Genomic DNA, 24,481 nt, shown 5'->3' on the forward strand with positions numbered 1-24,481 from the left:
GACAGACCCGGTGTATGCCCTAGAACACGTAGTAATGGCAGGGACATCTCTCCTACAGTTGCTATACAGCACGCAGAAACTTGATTCTCTGCCCCACGCCAGTAGAACGCCGATTCGGTTGTGGAAATATATGGTCTGGCTGATGGGATGGCTACGCGATTATGGCAGGGTAATTACCTGCGCCAGGTGACAGCTTTGAGGAGGTCCCGCAAGCGGGATCTCATTGGCATCTCCACCTAGGAGATGTCATGCGAGGCACAAAGTTAAAATCTTTCCAGCAACTTGAGGAAGAGTTCCAACTTCATAAAACCCAATTCTATAAATACCTCCAGTTTTGCCACGTGCTCACTCCAGCGATTCAACATGTAGATGATCTTCCTGAATTTAGGCCGCCTCCTTATGGGGGACCTGGGCGCTCACAAAATAAGGCAGGTGTACCAAACACTAACTACTCTTGCCACACCACAACCGTCCATAGAACTAGGAAGGCATGGCAGGATGGCATCCCTGAACTGACTGATGACAGCCACGGACTTGCTGCTTGGGACTGCTAGAGCTGAGGGGAAGAACTACAGAGACCAGGAGCCCCTGCATTGCCCACGCCTGTGCATGCTTGCTCTGCCCCCACGCGCCATATAGCGGCTCGTAGCCCCGCTTCGCGGCTGCTGCTCGTAGCCGTGGACTTGCTGTTTGGGACTGCTAGCGCTGAGGGTAAGAACTACAGAGACCAGGAGCCCCTGCATTGCCCACACCTGTGCCTGCTTGCTCCGCCCCCACGCGCCATATAGCGGCTCGCTGCCCCCGCTACGCGGGGCGTGGACGGGTGAAGCCCGGGCCAAGGGCAGGCCCGTCGTAGACCGACGGAGGCTGGGCTGGGCCACCTCCTAATTTTGTCGTCAAAGTAAGTTATGGCATATCATGTCACATCTTCATTTAGCAAATGAATAACATTCAGTAAACTGCAACAAAAGGAAAACGCAGAGATAGGGCACTCTGATCCTGCCCCGAACAGTGCATTACATCCGTCATAAACTCTCAAGCTAGCCACCATGCGTCATATCATACAGTTGGACCACCTATATTAAAATCGTAGTGCGGTAGTACTTTTTGCGCCTTCCCCCTACATCATATACATTTACAATTCACCCTCAGAATGTACCTCATTGCAGGCCAGCAAGTATTCCCGTAACGGGGCCCAAATGTCTCTAGGCTTAGACGAAGTGGGAAGTTCTTCTGCATATGCCTCCAGTTGGTCCCTACAGTACATCATGTCTTTCAACCACCCTTCAGATTTAGGGCACCTTCTGCTGTCCCATGTGAACAGCATTCTTCTCTTTGCCAGCAGTAAGGCCACTTATATGAATCTCCCCAGTACACCTTTCAGCTGAGGAGCATGTCCCAGCAGGCACAACGCGAGGCCATTTTGCAGCACAATACCTGTCATTTTTGCAAGAATAGATAATACCTTGTCCCAATATGTATGCGCAGGGCCACATTCCCAAGCCAGATGTATAAAGCCAGCAGGGTCTGATCTACATCGGCTGCACCTCCCCGTGTCTCGCAGTCCTATTCTCCATAACCTGTGAGGAGTGTGGTATGACTGATATATAAATTTAAGATGGATTATTCGCAGGTTACTGTTAGGTGTCAACCTCCCTGTTATAGAGCATATTTGCGCCCACTCTCCCTCTGTTAAGGGGGGCGTCTAACAAATCGTTCCACCGCACTAAGCTAGTGTCTACAACATGTGGTTCATCATTTTGAACGGCCTTGTACAGTCTGGTGATCAATTTTTTCTTTGTGGGAGCGGTAATTATCAGCTGGAGCGCCGATGATGTCTCCGGTTCTGCAGGGAAGCTAGCATAGTGATCCTTAACCGCCCGCCTTAGTCTGTAACAGGCAAATTGAAATAGGAGTGTTGGGTTGCTAATATAAGATAGGTCTTTCCCGGGTTCCGTATGTAAATGCGTGAGGTTTAAACCAGTAGTACGCGTATTGAGCTTGACAACATAAGTAATAAACATATATGTCTGATGCTTTGAACCCTCCTTCCTCATATGGAAATATCAGTGTGCGCCATCTTATCCTCGGTTGCTTGGCGCCCCATACTAGTCGCAATAACTGTTTGAACTGTTTTAAAAAAGTGTGTCGTCAGCGGGACTGGGTCATTGCAAAACAGGTATAGAAACTTAGGTAGTATTACCATCTTGATGATGGCTATTCTATCCGCCAGTGACAATGGTAAGCCCATTCATCTGTCTACTTGTGTTACTAGGGATGCATAGGCTGCGCCGTAATATTCGGTAAATAACACCTCCGGATCTCTGTGTAGCCACACACCCAAATATTTTACAGGACCATCGGACCATACTAGGGGATACTCAACAATTGAAGGCGTGGTTATAGCAGTTAGCGGGATGATCACAGACTTACTCCAGTTTATGTGGAGGCCAGAGTGCAGACTGATCTTAACATATTCTCGAAGGAGAGGAGATAAATATCTGGGCGGTTCTCGAACATACAGGACCATATCGTCCGCGTATAGAGATATTCCCACCGGCCTATTGTTAAAGTTAAGCGCCGCCGCTCTGTGTAGCTGTCGAATTTTACACGCCAGGGGTTCGAGCACAATGGCAAATAAGAGCGGGGATAAGGGGCATCCCTGACGTGTACCTCTCTCTATGTCAAACGGCTCAGACTTATCTCCTCCTATCCTAACCCTGGCAGACGGTTCCGTGTACAGTAGCTGGACCCAGTATATGAACATTGGGGGGAACCCCATCTTAAACAATATATGTATCATGTAGCGCCACTCTATGGAGTCGAATGCCTTTGCGGCATCTAAAAGTACTGCAACGGCCTGTAGCTCTGGATTTAATATGTGTAGCATAGCAAAGATGGTGCGTAAATTAAGAGATGTGGAGCGGTCAGGGATGAACCCCACTTGGTCAGGTAGGACCAGGAGGGGCATTAACGGCTGCAGCTTCGTAGCTAATATCTTCGCTAGAATTTTGGCATCTAGATTATTAAGTGATAACGGACGATATGATTCGCAACTATCCAGAGGTTTGTCTTTTTTCAATAGAGTGATAATCATTGCCTGCTGTAAAGAAGGGGGAAGCTTGCCCGTCTCGTAAGCCTCTGCATACATTGCCAGAATGTGAGGTGCAAGAATTTCAGCATGCGCCTTGTAAAATTCTGCAGTTAAACCGTCAGGTCCTGGTGCCTTCCCATTCGGGAGTGATTTTATAGCTCCTATCACGTCCTCCACGTCTAATGGTAAACTAGGATACTTCCTGTGTACATCGGAAAGCCATGCGCAGGCAATGTCCTCCAGGTATGTGTTTAGCTCCTTCTCGCCAGACCCGCCGCTAGAAGTGTAGAGCAAGCTATAAAAGTGACAGAACTGCTCCACTATGGCCATGGGGGAGTAGTGTGTCTGTCCAGTGTTATCTACGATCCGTTCAAATGAAAGCTGAGCAGCCCTGCACTGTAGCCTACCCACTAGTGACCTGCTCAGTCGCCCGCCTTCCCCATATCTCCTGGCCACCTGCCGTTTAGATAAATATTTCACCTCCGTCTCTGCCAACTCGTTATACTCATCAATGAGCTCGTGTGTGCTTGATAATATATATTTAGAGGGTCCACTCTCATATTGCGCTTCAAGTTCGCTCAGCTTCTTCTCCAACATGCACAGTCTATTTCGTATATCCTTTAAGATTCCCGCTGACGTGCTAATACAGGTTCCTCTTATCGTTACCTTAAAGGCTTCCCATAATACTTCATGACTGTCTACTGTCCCCCCATTCGTCTCGAAATATTGTACAATTGCAGTCCTAAGCGTGCCCGCAAATATTGGATCTAACAACGCCTCTGCTCTGAACCTCCATGTGAACGCTTTCCGCGGATTCTGAGGAAACATCGTTGTAAGGATTACTGGATTATGATCTGATAGTGTTCTGGGCAGTGGTCGAACATCTGTCACCCATCCGTTTGCTCCCTCACTAACCAACCAGTAGTCTAGTCTGGACCACCCATTCGTTGCTGGTGTGATATGTGTGCCCGCTAGTATCTTCGAATGTCTGTGCCGCCAAACATCTACTAGTCCAAACTCTAGCATTCCGTCCTTAACACAATCAGCAACTCTGACCATCCTAGCCCCTGTGGGTTTGATTTGTCTAATTTAGGATCTAGGTGTGTATTTAGATCCCGCCCTCCAAGGAGTGCTGTGTCAGGCCAAGTGCGTAATGTTTTGTACATATTCAAATATGCTGTTGTATCATCAACTACTGGACCGTAGAAGCTTACAATCATCACCATAACGTGTCCCAATTTCCCAAGTACCATTGCCCAATGGCCTTCCTCATCTGTGCGTGAGTCTAGCGCCTGAAAGATCACCCCCTTCTTTATTAAAATTAGAACTCCCCTCGCGTATGAGGAGTAGGACGGTGCAAGTCTGTATGACTCCCACTTCCTAGCTGCCTTATCCTCCGATAGGTTAGTCAGGTGAGTCTCCTGTAACAGTGCTATTGTGGCCTTGTGTCGGTCCAACTGCGCTAGTACCTGTTGTGTCTTTTGTGGAGTATTGAGTACGCGTACATTCCACGTGATAGCATTATATGTGGTTCCTGTCATGGTGGATATAAATGTGTGGTATTATGTTCAGCTTTCTTGTTCGCATTTAATTGCATCCAGCTGCAGTACAGTTGTGTTGCATCGTGTATAGAACCCAGTGCCCTTGATCTGTAACAGTACAAAACACCCTCCCACCTCCCACTTCAGCACACCCCAATCGCTAAAGACATGTCCCCCTTTTAACTCCCTGCATAACAGTAACTTAGTGAACCAGAAGTCCCATCGGGGATTACCCATCGGGGGTCGTGACGGCTACATCCTCTCCCAGGTATCTATAGGGAGGGTAGCCATCGATGCCTCATGTTTTCTTCTAATCTCGCACATCTCGGCAGTTCCATACCCGCCCGACATATAGTCTGCCCCACGACTTCTTTTAGACTGACATTTGCATTTATGACCAGTTACCCCCTCCCCCATTCAACTGTGCATAGGTAATACAACACTTATTCCACCAGAAGCCAGTCCCATGACCCTCTTACTACTCAATCATCAACGTCCGATGTGGGTGATGCAGAGGGTTGCTGCTGTTGGCGTCGCAGTTGTCTTGCGTGCTCCATAGCCTGCTTAGGATTTGTGAAAATGTTAGGTTCTCCAGTGTTCCAATGCGCAGCCGCGCTGGGTATAACATGGCGTAAGGTATCTGTTCCTTCGAAAAAAGTTTCTTGACATTTTGGAATTCTTTGCGTGCTGATGGGACAGTGACCGTAAAGTCAGGGTAGAACGATAATGTATTTCCTTGGTAGGTAATCGAGCCTTTTTGCCTAGCGACATGTAGTATCGTATCTCTATCTCGGAAATTTAGTAGCCGGGCAATTATCGGCCTCGGAGATGTCCCTGGAGGAGGTCGTGCTGCCAGAGATCTGTGTGCTCGTTCAACAGCGAATAAAAGGGATAGTTCGTCTTTGCCGCATATTTCCTGGAGTAACGCCTCCATGTAATCTTCCAATCTCCCCACATTTGTGGATTCCGGCAGACCCAGTACGCGGATGTTGTTGCAGCGGGATCGCGCTTCGATGTCCTCATTCTTGGCCTGTATTACGGCCAGCAGCTTGGTGATGTCATTTGTTTTATCAGCAACTTGTTGTAGTCCATCTTCCGCATCTGAGATCCGCTGTTCAGCATCATTTAGACGGACCGTGTTCTTATCTAGTTTCGACGAGAACTGATCCCTTCTGCCATTCAACGCTTCAATCTTTCCATCTATAGCCTGTAAGCTGGCCTGTATAGTCGCCAGGGATTTCTCAAGGGTTGAATTAGACGCCACAGCTGTGTCCTGTTCAGAGTCCGATGTCGGGGCCTGTCCTGGTTTTCCCCCCTTTCGCAGCTCAAACGTTAAGCGAGGTTGATTCTTGTCAGGTTTCCCCATGTTGTCTGTCGGTTGGCCACCAGATATATATGTGTGTGCAATGACTGTCCTTATTCGGGGGTGCCTGGCGTACGCCCAGTCACGGTCCTTCACTCAGTGCCCAAGTCCCTCGTTGACTCCGGATGCACCTTCAAAGGGTAAAGTCCGCAGCGCTGGGTAAACCGCGCATTCAGCGAGACATTCACCACATGGACGGTTTGAAAATGGCGCCTGTTGCAGTATGCCACCCGATCTACAGGCCGCACAGCTGTCTCATACCTCCTATCTGTGCGCTCCTCGGGAATACGTGCCTCTATCATGTATCACACTCTCGCTCAGCTTCGCTCGCACTCAATCCCCCACAGGTGTCTTCTCTGGATCCCAGCATGCAGCGATGAGGGGGTGTGGGGGAGGACGCTCAAATGATGTCCCTTAGTTAGTCGTTTCCCGTCTCTCCTCCCTTAATGTGTATATACCGTCGTATTGAGGGATGGGGAGAACCTGACTGGCACAATGTTTAATCTGTTCTCCCTCGTTCCCGGCAGTAAATAGATGGCAGTCCTGGTCTCAGTATGCCATAGCGTCTTGGTGCTTGGCCATGATTATCCACTATTCCACAGTCCCCTACTGCCTCGTGCCTTCCAGATCTAGTCTATAGCTTCTGCACCTCAGATTGAGCACTGGTTCCCACTGCAAGGAGGGGGAGGATCGGCTCACCGTGTAAGCAACAATAGTTCCAGAAGCCTCGGGGGGCAGACGCCTCTCTGCTGCGTATGGGTTCCGTCCAAGAAATCGCCCCAGGCAAGTCTTCGGGAGCCCGCGACAGTGTCCGTGGCTCTAATTCTAGCCGCGGCCTACGCTGTGCTCTGACGCGCTGCCTCGGGTGCTCCCAACGCCCGCTTTCTACTTCTGCGCTATCTTTTCACTGCGGCAAGGTGAGCCCCTGAGAAGTCGTCAGTGGTGTCGTAAGCCTCCTGCTAGTTGTCGCAATGTCTCCTCGGTTCCGGACGGTCTTTCGGATCATCCGAGCGCCGCCATTTTCTGTAGGTCTCGGTCTGCACCTCAAAGACCCGGGTTCTCACAGCAGCCTCTTGTTTTGCTAGTGTCAAGCAGTCTCCGGCGTCTCCAGGATGTCTGCGATTCCCCACCGCGGGCTGCACCGTCAAATGGCGCTATCAGGGCAAGGATATTTCAGCATAGGTTACGATGGTTGGCGGAGCTGCACTACAGTGCGGCCATTCTCGCCGAGCTCCAAGCCATGCCCTCGTATTGTGAATAAGTTGCACTGTTTCTATAAGCTGTTGATTACTTTGTGTGCATAAAGAAGTCTGGCAAGATAAAGTACTACAACATCTAGGAATAATGGCACTACGATCAGGCAAGGGGAGGAAGACAGCACTTGGTCCTATTGGGGGGGTCCGTAACTGGGACCCTGGACCAATTTATAACGAGAGCTGCAGTAGTTCTGGAGCATGAAATCGCCCTCACTGAAAGGCGTTTATCATTAGAACCCTTATATTTAAACGATCGTCATTAGGTCCCATTATGACAGCTATCACACCAGAACAGCCATTCACTCAGACACGTAATGGCGACATTCTGGCGGAAGTAAGCATTGGGTCTGTTGTCTGTGCCTCGTTGAATACCTCTAAAGAAAGCACTTTACGAGTCGAAAATAGGTCAGTAGAAACGAGTACCCCCAAAGCCTTAGACAATTCGAAACCCAAAAAACAATTATCATGCCCCGATCCAACCGGTAAAAGGAAGTGTGGGGGAGGCTCACAGAAGGGAAGATGCCCCAAAGTATCTAAAACATCAAAAAAGGGGGGAATCAAGTTACATCTACTCAGCCCTTACAAATTGGTACAACTTCACGATTACCAACTCTAGCCCCAAATACTCACATTGCACAGCCGTCCCAGACATGGCCTTTATTGGCTCAAATTCCTGAAGGCCTTTTGGAATAAGTAGAGCAAATAATGAAATCCCTAACTTTGCCTTTGTTGGAAAGCATAAAGGTCTTAACGGATAAATTAGGGAAGTTAGAACAGGTTGCCACAGCTAGCTCACATATATTGGAAAAACTCGCTGTTAGCATGCCGAACCATGGCCCTGTACCGCAAATTAGAACAGGAGACACGATTGATAACACCGTACCTGGAACAGCTCCCTTAACACTAACCATATTGAATAGGCCACAAAACGAGAATAGCCAAGAGGCTAAATGGGCAAAGTATATGGTAGGGGAGGGGACGAAAGAGAGTGGGGGGGGGGGGTAGAAAGGACTTTGTGGTACTGGAGCTGGGTGGGAAAACTACATACATAGAAAAGGGAATTACAAGTCCTGACAAACAAAAAATTATCCACCGACGCATTGACTTACCGCCTGACTCGGCCCCATATACGGTTATACTGGTAGGTGTGCCTGAGTTGAACACCGGCAAAATAGAAACCCATAGTGAGTTAAAAATAAGGTCATCTTCTGGCTGAACAAAAACAGACTACTCCCGGGCAACCTTCATTCAGAAATCTTATTGGTGCGAAGGTTGAGTTGGATAGGCCACAGAACAAATGACTTAACAGGTGACTGTATTACAGTGAACTTCAGAGATAGATGGGTGGTAAGGTATGTTTGTGATTGGCAAGATCAAAGAGGTAATGGCGGTATTCAAAGTCTTGACCTGAGTTACTTTATCCATCCTCTTTTTTTGCCCCGTCTCATGCTCTGTCAAATGTCAATGGAATGCAGCCAAGAGGGTTTACTACTGCAAAGAGAAACGAGTTCTGCATTTCTACGCTTAATCGTTTTGGAATGCTTCAAGGTTTAGAGGGGGTGGACTGACTGGGACCTAGCTATTTTTGGGCTAATTCCGTCCCTCCCGCTGAGAACATAAGATTGAGGCAGGGAAAGGCAACTGAAGGAACACATTGTAGATGGGTGGATCGAGGTGTAGGACCTGGGAAAACTGACAGCGAATGTGTTGGTGTATTCACTTACAGTGGTAAAGATGCGAATACAATGACAGTAGTTGAATCAGAAGCCCCTGGACCCATGGCCATAGCTGATGTTCCGACCAAAATGGGCACATGGTGTATAATGTTTTGGAACATCGCAGGTCTAAAAGCAAAAACCACTAATTGTAATTGGGTAAATCTGGTGAATGAGTACGATATAGTCAGTCTACAAGAGAAATGGACCATAGAGGCTCTACATTTGTGTGGCTATAAAACCTTCCATTCACCGGCAATTAGCTCATTATGTGGCAGGGCCAAAGGGGGACTCTGTACCTATGTGTCGAACCTGTTTAAATGCCATAAGTTCGAGGTAGCTTTTAACAACAGGTATTACCACATAATTAGGATACACATCGACAAAGCCTCTTATATGATTATTGTCAATTTTTATAATAATGTACTGGTGGAGGCTGTGGAAGAAGTGCTAAAAACCCTGGACAAGGACATTAAATGTTTACTGGGTGGGAGAGCTAAGGCAGTTTGTGTCATCTGGGGCGGGGATTTTAAATGTTCTTTGTGTAAACGTGGGGAGAAGGGAACATGTGGCTTAATGCTTTATAACAAGACCAGCTTAAGTCATTTTGAACATACTATCTGCGGGGACTACTTAACTGAGAATTTTTTCATGTGATATGGGTTTTGCGAACAAACTCTGTCCCAGTGATGTCCCATTCTGCCCCACGTTCAACGGCAGAGGTGCATATTCAACAATAGATTTTGTACTGATCTCTGTCAGATATAGGGGAGAGGTTCATGCGTTAAAAACTTTAGACAACCCACTAAGCGACCACTTTCCCTTAAGTCAGGAGATCTTACACTTGGGTAATGATTGGTCCAAGAAATGTGCCCCAAGCCAACTCGTAGGAAATATTGCCCTTAGTAGGCATAATGGTTATTCCTTAAAGTGGAGCAAAGTGGTCCCTGAGGATTTCTTGTTTAATTTAATAAAGTTATGCAATTTTAGAATTGAAGCTTGTCTTGATGAGAACGCAAGTGATCTTGTAGTTATTACAAATTTTACAATTATTGCCACACACATTAAAAATAGTCTTTGGGTGGAGACGAAAATTTTTAAGGAGAATTCCTCGAGCTGGTTTGATACCGCTTGCACAAAGTCCTATACTAAACTTAAACATGCCTTAAATGCCTCTGCCAGAGATACTAACTTAATTAAGGAACTAAGGAAAGATTATAAGGAAACCTTGAAGAAGAGAAAGGATACCCTTAAAAAGGAAGCATGGGATACATTGTTTGAGGCATCCTTAAGTAGAAATGCGGCGGCTTTCTGGAAAGCAGTAATTGCCCCTTTTTTTACGGACAAAACAAAGGCCGGGGTTGAAAAAGCCATTTCTGAGATTGAGTGGGTTAAACACTATGAAGAAATGTATTGTGCTGAGAGAGACCGGGATCAATTCCCCACGCAGAACATTGCGAGGAAGGACTCCGAATAAATATTATGACCAAAGTGGATTTGTGTATCGCTCTGAATGAAGTAAACGTGAGCATAAAAGAAAGTGCAGAAGGAAAAGCCCCAGGACCCGATGGGGTCCCGGTTGATCTATACAAAAATAATATGGAACTGTGGGGCCCTTTGCTTACCCAACTTTTTAATGCATCTTGCTCTAATGGCTTGTTACCCTCATGGTGTGAGTCAATAATCGTGCCAATATTTTAAAAGGGCGATAGTTCAAGTTGTCAATGCTATCGCCCTATATCACTGTTGGACTCCACCATAAAGATTTTTAGCCGAGTAATTTTGAATAGATTACAAACATGGGCTGACGAACACTCAATAATCAGCGATCTTCAAACGGCTTTAGAAAAGGCCTTGGAACTATTGATCAATGCCTTAATTTGCACATTCTTTTAGAAAAATAGGCTAAAGTCAAGGGCGGCCTCATGTTTTTAACTTTTGTTGACTTAACGTCAGCTTTTGACTGCCTCACCCACACTAAACTATGGTTGATCTTGCAGAAACTAGGGGTAGAGAAAAACATAATTAGTTTTCTCAGGGAACTTTATTCGGGGGCCTCTGCAAGAGTCAGGTACTGGAAAAATGGAGAGTGCACTGATTCTTTTACCATCGCAAGAGGAGTGCGTCAAGGTTGTGTCCTCGCTCCTTTTCTTTTTACAATATATATAATTGATATAGAAAGAATATTGTTACAGGAGTGAAGGGACATGCCACTGGTTGGTAAAAGGTATGTTCCAGTGCTTTTATACGCTGATGATGCGGTTCTGATGGCCAGGACACCACTGGCCATGCAAAAGATGGTTAACACTTTCTCAGAATTTATGACTAACCTGGGCCTGAGAATCAACTGTACTAAAACTTTTAGTATGACTTGTGGCTGTAGGCAATATAAGAAGGAAAAAATAATATACATTGACTCAAGACCACTTGAGCACCCCAACTTTCCCATACCTCAGTGTATTATTTGACCAATTCGGTCTATGGAATAGTGCAATTCAGGCTAGGAGATTGTTATTTTGCAAATCTATAATGGCTTTGAAAACCTTCAGTAAAAGGATGGGCAAAAAACCCATTGGGGAGCTTCCAACTGTGTACAGAGCGACCTGTGTGGCAGTAGCCACATATGGCGCAGGAGTATGGGGATATGTAAACGCAGAACCATGGCAGGTGGTGGAAAACACCTTTATGAAATTTCTTTTAGCCGTCCAAGACAGTGTCTCTACATATGTTTGCCATGCTGAACTAGGGGAGTCATACATAGAAGACATTATTACGGTTGCTCCGGTTCTTCTGAGGCATAGGGTATGGACCACCGAGAAGTGTGCCTTTAATCGTTCTATTTTAAGGGACGTGACAAGGCTAGAGAAGGGTGGTAAGATGGGATGGCTAATTTATGTAATGAAGTGTCTTTCGAATATAGGCCAACGGGAATACTATGACAATCCTGTAAGCATGAGCAATGTTCCCAGAAAATTCCTGAAAGGAATATGCATAGGGTATCTAGGCGACCTCAGAACTAACATAGAAATGTAAAAAAAAATGTGTTAGCGCATCAATTATATATGACCTCAGATCATTTGCAACCATATATCCGATTAAGAACAAGTGACTTTGAAAGGTTCCTATTAACGCGCTTTAGGTTAAATTTGTTATTTAGATCCCTTAGCTTCCCGATTATGAATACTTGGTCTAAACAACTTATTAAGTGCCCTTGTGATGATTTGTCTGAGCAGTCAGACAATCATATTTTGTTTTTCTGTAGATTTTACACAATTCCTAAGAAAAGGTGGATTGTACCTCTATTGAAGATTATGGACTGTAATCAGTGTCGTCCTGCTTTTTTAGTAATCCAAAGATTAGATAATATATTAACTGTTGCATCCCTCTCTGTATATTTTAAATCTGTTTTTAGATCTCCAAAATCGATTACCTAAGGATACAAGATGAGCTTATTTTATTCTCTGTTTTAACCTATTGTGTTTTTATGGAAATATGGAATGAAAAGATTTATCTGTACTTTTGTGGTTGTTTTTATCTGATAACCGAATAAAGTTTAAAATGAATGAATGAATGACTGATGACAATTGGGCAGACGCTATCGCCAGTCCTAAGGGCGCTGCGGTGTCCTCATTATACTGTCCAATTCAATTAAAATTTGTACATAGGGTACACTATACACGCCTTTGGAAGATAGGAGTTATAGCTTCCCCACTGTGCCTATGCTGTGGCAGGGAGGAAGGGGTCATTTTTCACACGGTGTGGAGCTGCCCTGCAATACAGCGCTTCTGGTGCAAGGTTCAGACTGGCCTTAAGGAGGTACTGTCATGGGGCCTCCCGCTGGTTCCTTGACTGTTCCTTCTTCATACCACTGAAGATATAGGGGGGAACCGGTACAAGCAACACTTGCTTTTCTTAGCGCTCACGATTGCCAAGCGGAATATAGCTCAGCTTTTGAAGGAAACTTCCCCGCTGACAATGGGAAAATGGCGCGGGCACTTGACACTTGCATGGGGGCAGAAATAGCAGTCTTCCAAACACAGGGATGCTCACAAAAGCACAGGAAAATTTGGTCTAGATAGGCTACCTACAGGGGTATAGATCTACCACCCTTCCCTCACAAACCCCTTAAGAATCTGCTCCTATTGGTTGTTAATGGCCAGTTCATATGCTAATATGTCTGGCTTTTATTCTTACTGTGTACATGTCAATAATATTTTATTGTGTAACATGCTTTCATCTTGTGTGCAATTGCTAGATGTTGGATGCTCACTGGCAAGGACCTTGAAAATTCAATAAAAATGTTTTTTCTTTAAACTGTATAATGAAGGAAACTATGTATAACTGCTGTAACATGTATCAGTAGATCCTACACACCATTGGCAGCTGTATCATTTTGTTTTCCTTAGTTAAAGTTACAGATTTTTAAAATATCTGGTTTTCCAAGTTCATCCTGATTGTGGAAAGTCTGCATGACCAACAATAAACCCTACCCTGGATTCCCTCACTCATGCACTTCCCAGAAACGTATGGTATGACTAGAATATCCTCACTTTAGGGCTCTGTAGGTGAGGCCTTGAGAAACCTAGTCCCATGTTGAAAGTGGGTGGCTTGTCTAGAGGGGGAGGTGTGGCACTCTGTAGGTAAATTGCGGTTTGAAACACTTTTAGTCGTTTAGGTGCTGGCCGGTTTGCTCCCTCTGACCTTAAGGGAGTTCTCAATAATAGCGGATAGAAGCTGTCAAACTTGACAGGTTAGCCAGTCGCACTCTTTTGGGGAAATTAATCCCTTCTGTGTCAAATATAGTTCAACTGAAATGGGTAATAATGACCATATGCCAAGGTAAACTATGAAGTTGCACGTATTTATTCACGTGTAGTTTAATTGTTCGGTCCTTTTTACAAAGTGAAGCTGTTACGTCACAGCTGTATATCATTTCATCATTTATCCAATACACGATTATTTGTCCACAAGATCAATCTTGGACCCAATGCATTTCGTGCTTTTCAGCACTTCATCAGGGGAAATACATTTCTGTGGGGTAAAGCCAAAAGGTGAAGTGTAATCAATGATAGGGAAGCAGGCCACAGTTGTATTCAAAACATACAAATTATATAAACAATAATTATCAAAATTATCTACAAGCATGCTGTCTCATTAAAATATGGTAGAAAACATGGTGGAGATTGAATACCTAACCCCGGTGTTTGTTACAAAAAAGTGAATGACAGGATAGTGAACGCACTTAGGACATGGTCCAACCTCATGCAAACATAACTAGAGTACTATGGTGCTGGCGTCATATAAACCGTTGTTAAATCAGTGCGGTAAAATGCAATGAAAACGTGTTTCTCAAGGCTCGTAAGGATATTAGTGGAGTGCTCGAGTGCGGACAGGCAAGTGAACTCTTAACTGATCTAGCGCGGTAAACCGCCGCGGTGGCGTGTATCTCAAAGCTCACGAACATCGATTGAAAGGTGCGGGTACAGAGAAAGCCTGTGTGCATGCAATACGAGTCAAGGCTCGTTGTATCTTACCGGTCTGGTGGACGCGTAAAGCGTATCGCTGTTCTGTGTTCGTAATAGTGTTTACTCGCGCATGCGTGCCGCGTTTGTTATGAAAAAGTACCCACGTGACCCGGAAGAAGACGGGATGTAAAGAAGATAAATAAAAAGGAATAACCAGCTGGTGTATCAAATAAGTGTGCACGAAGAGAGGGGTGAACAATCTATTCTAATGGTTATAAGTATACATGTTTAACCAGGACTGTAGGTACACATACATGAATGGTCCGAGTTGCGGCCATCTTGGAACGGTCAACAAACTGTATACAAATGTGTTGAATACATTCTAAATGGGATAAAACACTCGTGATGGCTGAAACTAATTTCATATGGTAATGTAAGCATCAGGCATTAAATCATGCTAATTACAGGAAATCATATATCTGAAGCATAATACAAAGTAAAGGAAAACAATGTGATGTTAATGTCTTTTTGACCTGAATAGCCATAGGGCAACTGAGCTAATTACAAGAAACTACTAAATTCAAGACGTTCATTTAACCCCATAGGGTTGCAGGAATTCAATTTTTTGATCCAAAACATTTCTCTTTGGAGTAGTCTTTTTTTGTTGTCACAGCCTTGCCTTACAGGAACACACTCCAAAACCAGAAAACGGATCTGACTGATGTTGTGACCATTAGAAATGTAATGGGCGGCTACTGGGGCTTTAGTGGATCTATTTCTGATTGTACTTTTGTGCTCTGTTAAGCGAGTTTTAATTTTTCTCTATGGGGAATTGTGCAGCCCCCAGCTACGCGAACCTCTTTATGCACAGGTTGGAACTAGAGAACATTCTTGAAAACCCCAGATGGCAAGACAAGATTCTTAAATTTTGGCGATACATAGACGACATTTTTCTTATATGGAAAGGCTCATCAACTGACATTGAGGAATTCATCAAAGACATCAACGACATCGATGACCACATTCAATTTACTCACTCCATCAACACCGGATCTATCCCTTACCTGGATGTGTTAGTTTCCCTGCAAAACAACCGTTTCCAAACAGACGTATACTCCAAAGAGACTGACCGGAACAACATGCTGATCTTTGACAGTTGCCACTCGATGTCATTAAAGCGTCACTTACCGTACTCACAGTTATTAAGGATGAAAAGAATTTCATCCAGTGATCAAATCTATGAAAAGAACGCAAACCTTATGATCACGAAATTCCGAGAACGGAAGTATCCGGATAACATTTTAGAAGAAGCCAAGACAAGAACACAAGCCATCTCTAGGGAAGAGTTACTAAAAACACACACAAAGGATATGACTCAGAGTAGACCAGTCTTTGTATCTAAATACTCCACCTTGAGCCTCCAAATGAAGAAAATCATCCTAAAAAATTGGGAAATGGTTGAGAAAGAACCAGACTTCAAAGGATTGTTCAGTAAACCGTTGTTCGCTTACCAAAGATCTAAAAATCTAAAGGATTTAATAGAAAAAGAGGCACGCAACAACTCTGAAAAATACACAGGAACAATTCCATGTGCTAACTGTGGCCATTGCAACAACATCATACGTGGTACCAGCATCAATCATCCAACGACAGGAATACTCATTAACCTTTTTACCAATGCCACATGTGACACCAAAAATGTCGTATACCTGCTTAAGTGCCCATGCGGACTCCCTTATGTGGGGAAGACAGAGAGAAAAATTAAAACTTGCTTAACAGAGCACAAAAGTACAATCAGAAATAGATCCACTAAAGCCCCAGTAGCCGCCCATTACATTTCTAATGGTCACAACATCAGTCAGATCCGTTTTCTGGTTTTGGAGTGTGTTCCTGTAAGGCAAGGCTGTGACAACAAAAAAAGACTACTCCAAAGAGAAATGTTTTGGATCAAAAAATTGAATTCCTGCAACCCTATGGGGTTAAATGAACGTCTTGAATTTAGTAGTTTCTTGTAATTAGCTCAGTTGCCCTATGGCTATTCAGGTCAAAAAGACATTAACATCACATTGTTTTCCTTTACTTTGTATTATGCTTCAGATATATGATTTCCTGTAATTAGCATGATTTAATGCCTGACGCTTACATTACCATATGAAATTAGTTTCAGCCATCACGAGTGTTTTATCCCATTTAGAATGTATTCAACACATTTGTATACAGTTTGTTGACCGTTCCAAGATGGCCGCGACTCGGACCATTCATGTATGTGTACCTACAGTCCTGGTTAAACATGTATACTTATAACCATTAGAATAGATTGTTCACCCCTCTCTTCGTGCACACTTATTTGATACACCAGCTGGTTATTCCTTTTTATTTATCTTCTTTACATCCCGTCTTCTTCCGGGTCACGTGGGTACTTTTTCATAACAAACGCAGCACGCATGCGCGAGTAAACACTATTACGAACACAGAACAGCGATACGCTTTACGCGTCCACCAGACCGGTAAGATACAACGAGCCTTGACTCGTATTGCATGCACACAGGCTTTCTCTGTACCCGCACCTTTCAATCGATGTTCGTGAGCTTTGAGATACACGCCACCGCGGCGGTTTACCGCGCTAGATCAGTTAAGAGTTCACTTGCCTGTCCGCACTCGAGCACTCCACTAATATCCTTACGAGCCTTGAGAAACACGTTTTCATTGCATTTTACCGCACTGATTTAACAACGGTTTATATGACGCCAGCACCATAGTACTCTAGTTATGTTTGCATGAGGTTGGACCATGTCCTAAGTGCGTTCACTATCCTGTCATTCACTTTTTTGTAACAAACACCGGGGTTAGGTATTCAATCTCCACCATGTTTTCTACCATATTTTAATGAGACAGCATGCTTGTAGATAATTTTGATAATTATTGTTTATATAATTTGTATGTTTTGAATACAACTGTGGCCTGCTTCCCTATCATTGATTACACTTCACCTTTTGGCTTTACCCCACAGAAATGTATTTCCCCTGATGAAGTGCTGAAAAGCACGAAATGCATTGGGTCCAAGATTGATCTTGTGGACAAATAATCGTGTATTGGATAAATGATGAAATGATATACAGCTGTGACGTAACAGCTTCACTTTGTAAAAAGGACCGAACAATTAAACTACAAGTGAATAAATACGTGCAACTTCATAGTTTACCTTGGCATATGGTCATTATTACCCATTTCAGTTGAACTATATTTGACACAGAAGGGATTAATTTCCCCAAAAGAGTGCGACTGGCTAACCTGTCAAGTTTGACAGCTTCTATCCGCTATGAAAGTGGGTGGCTGCCTTCCTTGATACACATTTGTGCTGTTGTATTTATTTAATGATCATGCAATGTACTGTATCGCGATTTGCATATTGCGATGGTTTTGAATAACTGGAAACAATAAAAATGTTACTTACTTAATACACATTTAATATATCTCTGCTCATGGTCTTCACATATCCTGTGAACTGTTTGGTTCAACAATATGAACTGCCTGGCCTCTCTCCTCAGTCATCCTCAGCTGTAGCGCGAGGTTCCTTCATTAACTCCCTGTGTGTCCTTAGAGATCGCATCAAGAAGATAAAACACACAGCATGGATATAACTTGGGTTACTCTGCACAATCCAGCCTTACCCCCCCCCCCTCTTCCAGTGCAGAGTCTAGGCCATTGTCTCACCACACATCAGTGAAGGCAATACTGTTCCCATTGGCATTGGTCTACGGCTTGCTTCACGTAGCCCCATGCCTAATAACCAAAATGTTTGAGCAATTATCCTCTATATTGAAAGAACTACAGTTGCTTACTGCTCCCTGCCAGAATCCACGTTTAAGACTGGTGTATGATCTTTTGGGCTCTCCCGTTGCAGTGAACCTGTCTAATTTACTTCGAAACTGAATGTTTCCACCAGTGGTGCTCACTCTACTATGAGCATGTCTCTGGCCTCAATGGAAATCTAAAAGACTCAAAAGAATGCATACCACAACTTAACTTAAAATCCAACACAGGGCATAGATCACTCCAATAAGTTCTATTTTTGTACCAATCACTGCTGCATCATGCCCAAAGACTCTTCCAGATGACCAGGTTCTGCAGGTTTTGTGTTTTACCCACTTGATTTTGTCCTGCCCCGACATAGCTGAACTCTTGACAACAGTGTTTAGGAAATTAACTTAATGCTACTTTATTGACTTTTAATAGTTCATTACTGCTCTACATATTGAACTAATAACTAAGACCAACAGAAACCGTTCTGTTTGGAGAGTGTTACAGATGGTTCTGCTGTCGTCTAGGCGTAGGATTTCGTTTTTGTAGATGCTTAAGGACCCTTTGATTGCTTTATAGGAAAGGAACTTGATAAGTAAAGTGGGTCTATAATTGAAGATTAGATAAAGGCAACATGGTTGTAGATGGACACAGAATGCTAATGCAGTGAAATAGATATCTTGAATCCTACATAACTCACAACTAGCTGAAAGAAACCAGGTAGGTTTGGCAATGGCGGATAGCATGATGGGAGGACTGCTTGGTCTTGTCTAAATGCTTATTAGACTTGGGTGGGTTGTACTTAATGCTGGATTTCCTATGATTGTGATTGGTCTTTTTGAAATTTCTGGTCGTTGTTTGTGATTATTATGTCAGTGAAGACCCCTTTCCCTGTGGAATGCTTCATATAAAAGGCTGGACTGATGAGGAGAAGGATCCAATTCTGATTTTTTCCACTGTGGTTTGATGAGAATTATTGGATTCATCACAATTTTCCCAGCTGGATTTTGCGATCCGTTGTATGCTGCTAATAATATGAGAAGAATACGGGTTTCAGACAGTGGCGTAACAAAAGCTCCCCCTGCGCCGCACGGGGTCCCCAGAGCTCCAGGGGGCCCTTTCAACACAGTACTCTGGCGTGACAGCTCCTGACTGAGTCCGGAGGGGGCCTACATATAGTTTGCTGGGAGGGGGCCCTCGAGTTTCATTACGCTAGTGGTTTCAGAGTGCCTAGCATCAAGGGAGGTCTGCAATGCTGTTGGCAGTTGCAATCTTGTTCTTCTGTCTGGTCTGAAACCTTGGGGTTAGATTTGTGCTTTATAAATGAGAATCAACTGTACTAAAACTTTTAGTATGACTTATGGCTGTAGGCAATATAAGAAGGAAAAAATAATATACATTGACTCAAGACCACTTGAGCACACCCCAACTTTCCCATACCTCGGTGTATTATTTGACCAATTCGGCCTATGGAATGTTGCAATACAGGCTAGGAGATTGTTGTTTTGCAAACCTATAATGACTTTGAAAACCTTTAGTAAGGATGGGCAAAAAACCCATTGGGGAGCTTCTAACTGTGTACAGAGCGACCTGTGTGGCAGTAGCCACATATGGCGCAGGTGTATGGGGATATGTAAACGCAAAACCATTGCAGGTGGTGGAAAACACCTTTATGAAATTTCTTTTAGCCGTCCCAGACAGTGTCTCTACATATGTTTGCCACGCTGAACTAGGGGAGTCATACATAGAAGACATTATTAAGGTTGCTCCAGATCTTCTGAGGCATAGGGTATGGACCACCGAGAAGTGTGCCTTTAATCGTTCTATTTTAAGGGACGTGACAAGGCTAGAGAAGGGTGGTAAGGTGGGATGGCTAACTTATGTAATGAAGTGTCTTTCGAATGTAGGCCAACGGGAATACTATGACGATCCTGTAAGCATGAGCAATGTTCCCAGAAAAGTCCTGAAAGGAATATGCATTGGGTATCTAGGCGACCTCAGAACTAACATAGAAATGTAAAAAAAAATGTGTTAGCGCATCAATTATATATGACCTCAGATCATTTGCAACCATATATCCGATTAACAACAAGTGACTTTGAAAGGTTCCTATTAACGCGCTTTAGGTTAAATTTGTTATTTAGATCCCTTAGCTTACCTTGGGGTTAGATTTGTGCTTTATAAATGTGACCAATTAAATAAATAATAAAAACTGGAAACATGGGGCACTGGTATCGCTGGACATAGAGTTTCAGTTTAGTTTGCAATAGCTCTATTATTTCAATTCCTGTTGATTTCTCATGAATAAACAAGGTTCGCTTTTATCATGGAAGTAATTATTAACTCTGAACTCAGTCACTAAATCAGTGACGAGTCGTGTCAATATAATATAGTAATTTCACTATCAAGCCCCTTTAGTAGCTTTCATTGAGTTGGAGGGTGGAGGAAATCTCCATCTGATTGATGGTCTCTATAGGTGCTGTGTTTTGGTGGGTGGTGGTTAGGCTCCATCCCGTGTTTTTCATCCCTGTTTCTGGTCCCCTGTTTTGGTTTACCTTGGAAGCAACAACCCATGGAGCTCACCATCCAGAGGAACTAGATGGAGATAGAGATGTGGGGTCCAAAGCAAGGTCCTGGATAAGGTAAACCTTCCCCCTAGAATTCAGTTGTTTTTCTTTTTTTTTATGCTTTAGATTTTGATCTCCGGTGGCAGCTACAAAGGAATAAAAAGTAGGTGGCCTGCCACAAACTGTATGGCAAATCCGGCTTTCCAAAATCGATGGCTGGCCAAGGTGACCACCGTGAACGGGGACATTATTTAACCTCCCAGAATTTCTTTCTGTCGATGCAGGAAAACTGCGCCCTTACTTTATAAAAGTGCACTTTTGTTATCCTGCAATATTAAATACTAATTGTTGTGTCTTTGTTTTCTAGGTTCACATTATCCGTGACAAGATCACTAAACCAGGAGCAAAACTTTGGAAGAAAGGGGAAGGTCTGCCGAATTTTGACAACAACAACATAAGAGGGTCTTTAATTATTACATTTGATGTTGAATTTCCTAAGGAGCAGTTGACAGAAAAACAACGAGAAGGTTTGTATGTGTGTTATTTTATAAGAAATGCAAAGTTAAAACAAAAGGCCAGCACATGTACCATGTATGTATGAGAAATGCATAGCTTTTTCCATTACTGCATGCGAGATTTAGATTTTCAGTTAATGAAAATGAAACCATGTATGCTTCCATTTCGTGTGACCCTTAAGTCTAACATGACCCAGATTGATGTCACAGTGTCATGGGCAGGGATCACTGCTAGGGCAGGGTGCTTTAATAAACCTTGCGGAATGGACCACGGTAAGGGATGCTAACTTGCGTCCTGTTACGGTTTACCTTGGTTTAAGCCAATGTGTTCAGATAGTGTGGTTTAGAGTGTCCACTTACAACATGCAGTCACTTATTTCTGTAGCTATGGGACAACAACAAACCTTGCTCGCAACAGCTCCTCCTCGTTTCGTACATAATAACACATATAATGGTTCTGGTTCTGGTTCTTAGCCTAGAACAAAACCCGGGTCACGTGCTAAGTAGAGCTACCAAGAATTGTTGTAGAACCTCCATTAATGCTTTGGTGGTTTTTAAATATAATCAGCTTAGCCTTTTGGAGTGTCACGATTTCGGTGATATTGGCATGTGGAGTGGGTGGGGGTCTTTGAATCTTTCTGAGTGCTGGACAAATGTTGAAACCTGCCGTATAATCTTTCTGGGTAACATAGTACAATGTGTTTTTCCGAGGTTTATAAGGTGGTTGAGTTTGTTCTCAGACTGTTATTTCTGAATCCATCATGGCTTTCCTCTGGACCATTTTTTCCTGTAAAGTACTTACTCTCAGTAGCTACATATAGCAATTCATCTGTTTTGCTTCTCAGAGCCACTTACTCTTTAGTCCTGAGTTTACTACATCTTGTTCCCTCATGTCTAGCTCAATGGATTAGCAAGCGCTCTAGAGGTTTGTGTGCCTTTTTCCTTCTGTTGCTTTGTGGTATAGAATGGGGCATCCATTAGTAATCTAAATACATGTTTTGAAGGACCATTAGTCTTCTTGATGTCACATTTCCAAGCATGTTAACATGCAGAATGGTTCCCTCGGGGGAAGTAAAAGCCTTTGCTTACTAGCCTAAAGAAATGCTTGCTGTCTTGAGGCGATAGAAAGGGGTCAGTTGTTTAATATATACCCAAATGCGTACGTGCACAAGTCTTAGCAAACATAAGATCTTAACGTTTAAATGTAGTAAGACTATCAACAAGCAGTTACTGAATCAATGGACATGCTCCTTGTGAATGGCACAGTGTTAGTGGATAATGCGACAGTAGTGAAAAGGTGAGCAGTAATAAACAGATATTGACTTAAAAATGTATACATTTGAAACACGGGGACCCTGGACTCAGTGTTCCACCTATGGCAATCATTCATTAAAGTCAACAACATGTATGTGACGAAGGAGCACCTACTTTCACACAGTAACTGTTTGTTTGTTCCATTCTTACTACATCTAAACGTTTATATCCTCTGTTTGCTCAGGCTTTTGCAAGTAAGCATATGGGTATTTATTATAAACAGCTGGTCCTTTTTTATCTGCTCAAGACCGCTTGCATTTCTTTAGCTTTGGAAGCAAAGGCTTTTAGCTTCCTCCAAGGGAACCATTTTGCATGTTAACGTATGGGTTCCTAGAGATACTGGGATGCCCATTTGCTATTTTTACATTTCCAAGCATTACACTGGTATCTAGAAATATACTAAGTAGACGTTTCTTCATTACATTAGAGTTGCAGTTGGGGAGAAATGTAAAACCATTTGACACATTTAATTAGCCTGTTTGGCTATATTATATAGTATTACGTAGTTTGACAAAGATTATGCTGTTCTTGTTAGACTTTCCTCTGTGTTGGGTAAATATAGAGTAGATATATTTTGTAGAATCCCAGAAACTACAATGATTTTAAAAACTAATCTAATAAAGAATAGTGATACAGAAAATAAGAAACTATACTATAAGGGGACCTATAATAATAAACTGACAAGATTAACCTCTGGCTTGGTAGGACCAATGTTAAGACATTTTTATCTGCAAGTATATGCAGGTCAAATGCCATCACGACTTTGACAAAAGAACCAGATTTTCCTTCCATTGAGAGAATCCTAGAGGCAGGGCATTGCCCACTCGTTGTCTTCCATGATTCTGTTAGGACCTGCCTCGTTAATGTTCTGTCTCAGTGTGTAAAGTGATTCTTCTAGATCATAGAATTGACAAGGCCGTATCACCAGATAATATGATCTCCTAACACTGGTGGTTGTTAATTCTCTATTGTTGCGCATAATGGGATATCTTTACTCTGGCCAGCCTCAATACCCTTGTATTTTATTTGCGTTCTCAAATATTTAGTTGACTCATTTTATTTGCGTTCTCAAATATTTAGTTGACTCTGGCCGTTCCTCTGAGGTTATTATTATTTATACATTCTGTGATGATCAAAATGAAGAGGATGGTAAGAGGCCACTGACCCTTTTTCTATCCTAGTGTGGAACAACTGTCGAAAAAATCGACTCTTAAAAAAATAGTAAGATTTGCCTCTTACTTTATTTACAGGTGTGAAGCAGTTGCTGAAACAAGTGTCTGTACAGAAGATCTACAATGGGCTGCAGGGATATTGAACAAAAACAACTGGACTTTGTTAAAAATAAACTGAAAATCAGTGGAGATATTTATTACCCGTGTTTTTTAGTAAATATGTTTCTTTTTCATCTTCCAATGATCGGCATTTAAGACTCCTGTGGATAGAAGTGATGTTGCAAAGCAAATCCATTTCTTATGGAAAAGTTGAAGGTCAATCTGGAACTTCGGGAAGCTCTTCAGTAAAGTAGTTGAGTTGTGAAATTGTTTTCCCCCCTTGGTTGTTTGGGTGTATTTTTTATGCAACCTGAAAATATTTTTTTTAAATACAGTTTAAATACAAATTTGTTACTTTCGTCTTTTTGTTTTTTTATCTTAATTATATTGAAATTCATAAAAATGGTTCTGTTTGGTCCTGCACATCTACTGATCTAAGATTACATATTTATTTAAAGGATTTTGTATAGTGTGCTTTCACATCAAATCTATACTAATATAATAAAGAGAGAGCCCAAACCTTTGAGGCGGGTAATCTCAGGAACCACAGCACCAATCACAACACCCAATACAGCGTTG

The 24,481-nt window shown here is 43.2% G+C and overlaps 1 protein-coding gene across 1 annotated transcript in view; it reads left to right on the plus strand.

Annotated features, from left to right (window-relative positions):
• DNAJB11 (DnaJ heat shock protein family (Hsp40) member B11) overlaps positions 1–24,249 on the plus strand; it is a 183,018-nt gene extending 158,769 nt beyond the window's left edge. Inside the window, exons 9-10 of the mRNA XM_086955452.1 lie at positions 21,170–21,329; positions 23,882–24,249. Of these exons, the coding sequence (XP_086811578.1) occupies positions 21,170–21,329; positions 23,882–23,946 (225 nt within the window). The 3' untranslated portion in view covers positions 23,947–24,249. The remainder of the gene's footprint in view (positions 1–21,169; positions 21,330–23,881) is intronic.
• Positions 24,250–24,481: the final 232 nt, after the last annotated feature.

The sequence above is a fragment of the Lissotriton vulgaris genome, chromosome 2_1, assembly GCF_964263255.1.
Source record: "Lissotriton vulgaris chromosome 2_1, aLisVul1.2, whole genome shotgun sequence".
Taxonomy (NCBI): Eukaryota; Metazoa; Chordata; class Amphibia; order Caudata; family Salamandridae; genus Lissotriton; species Lissotriton vulgaris.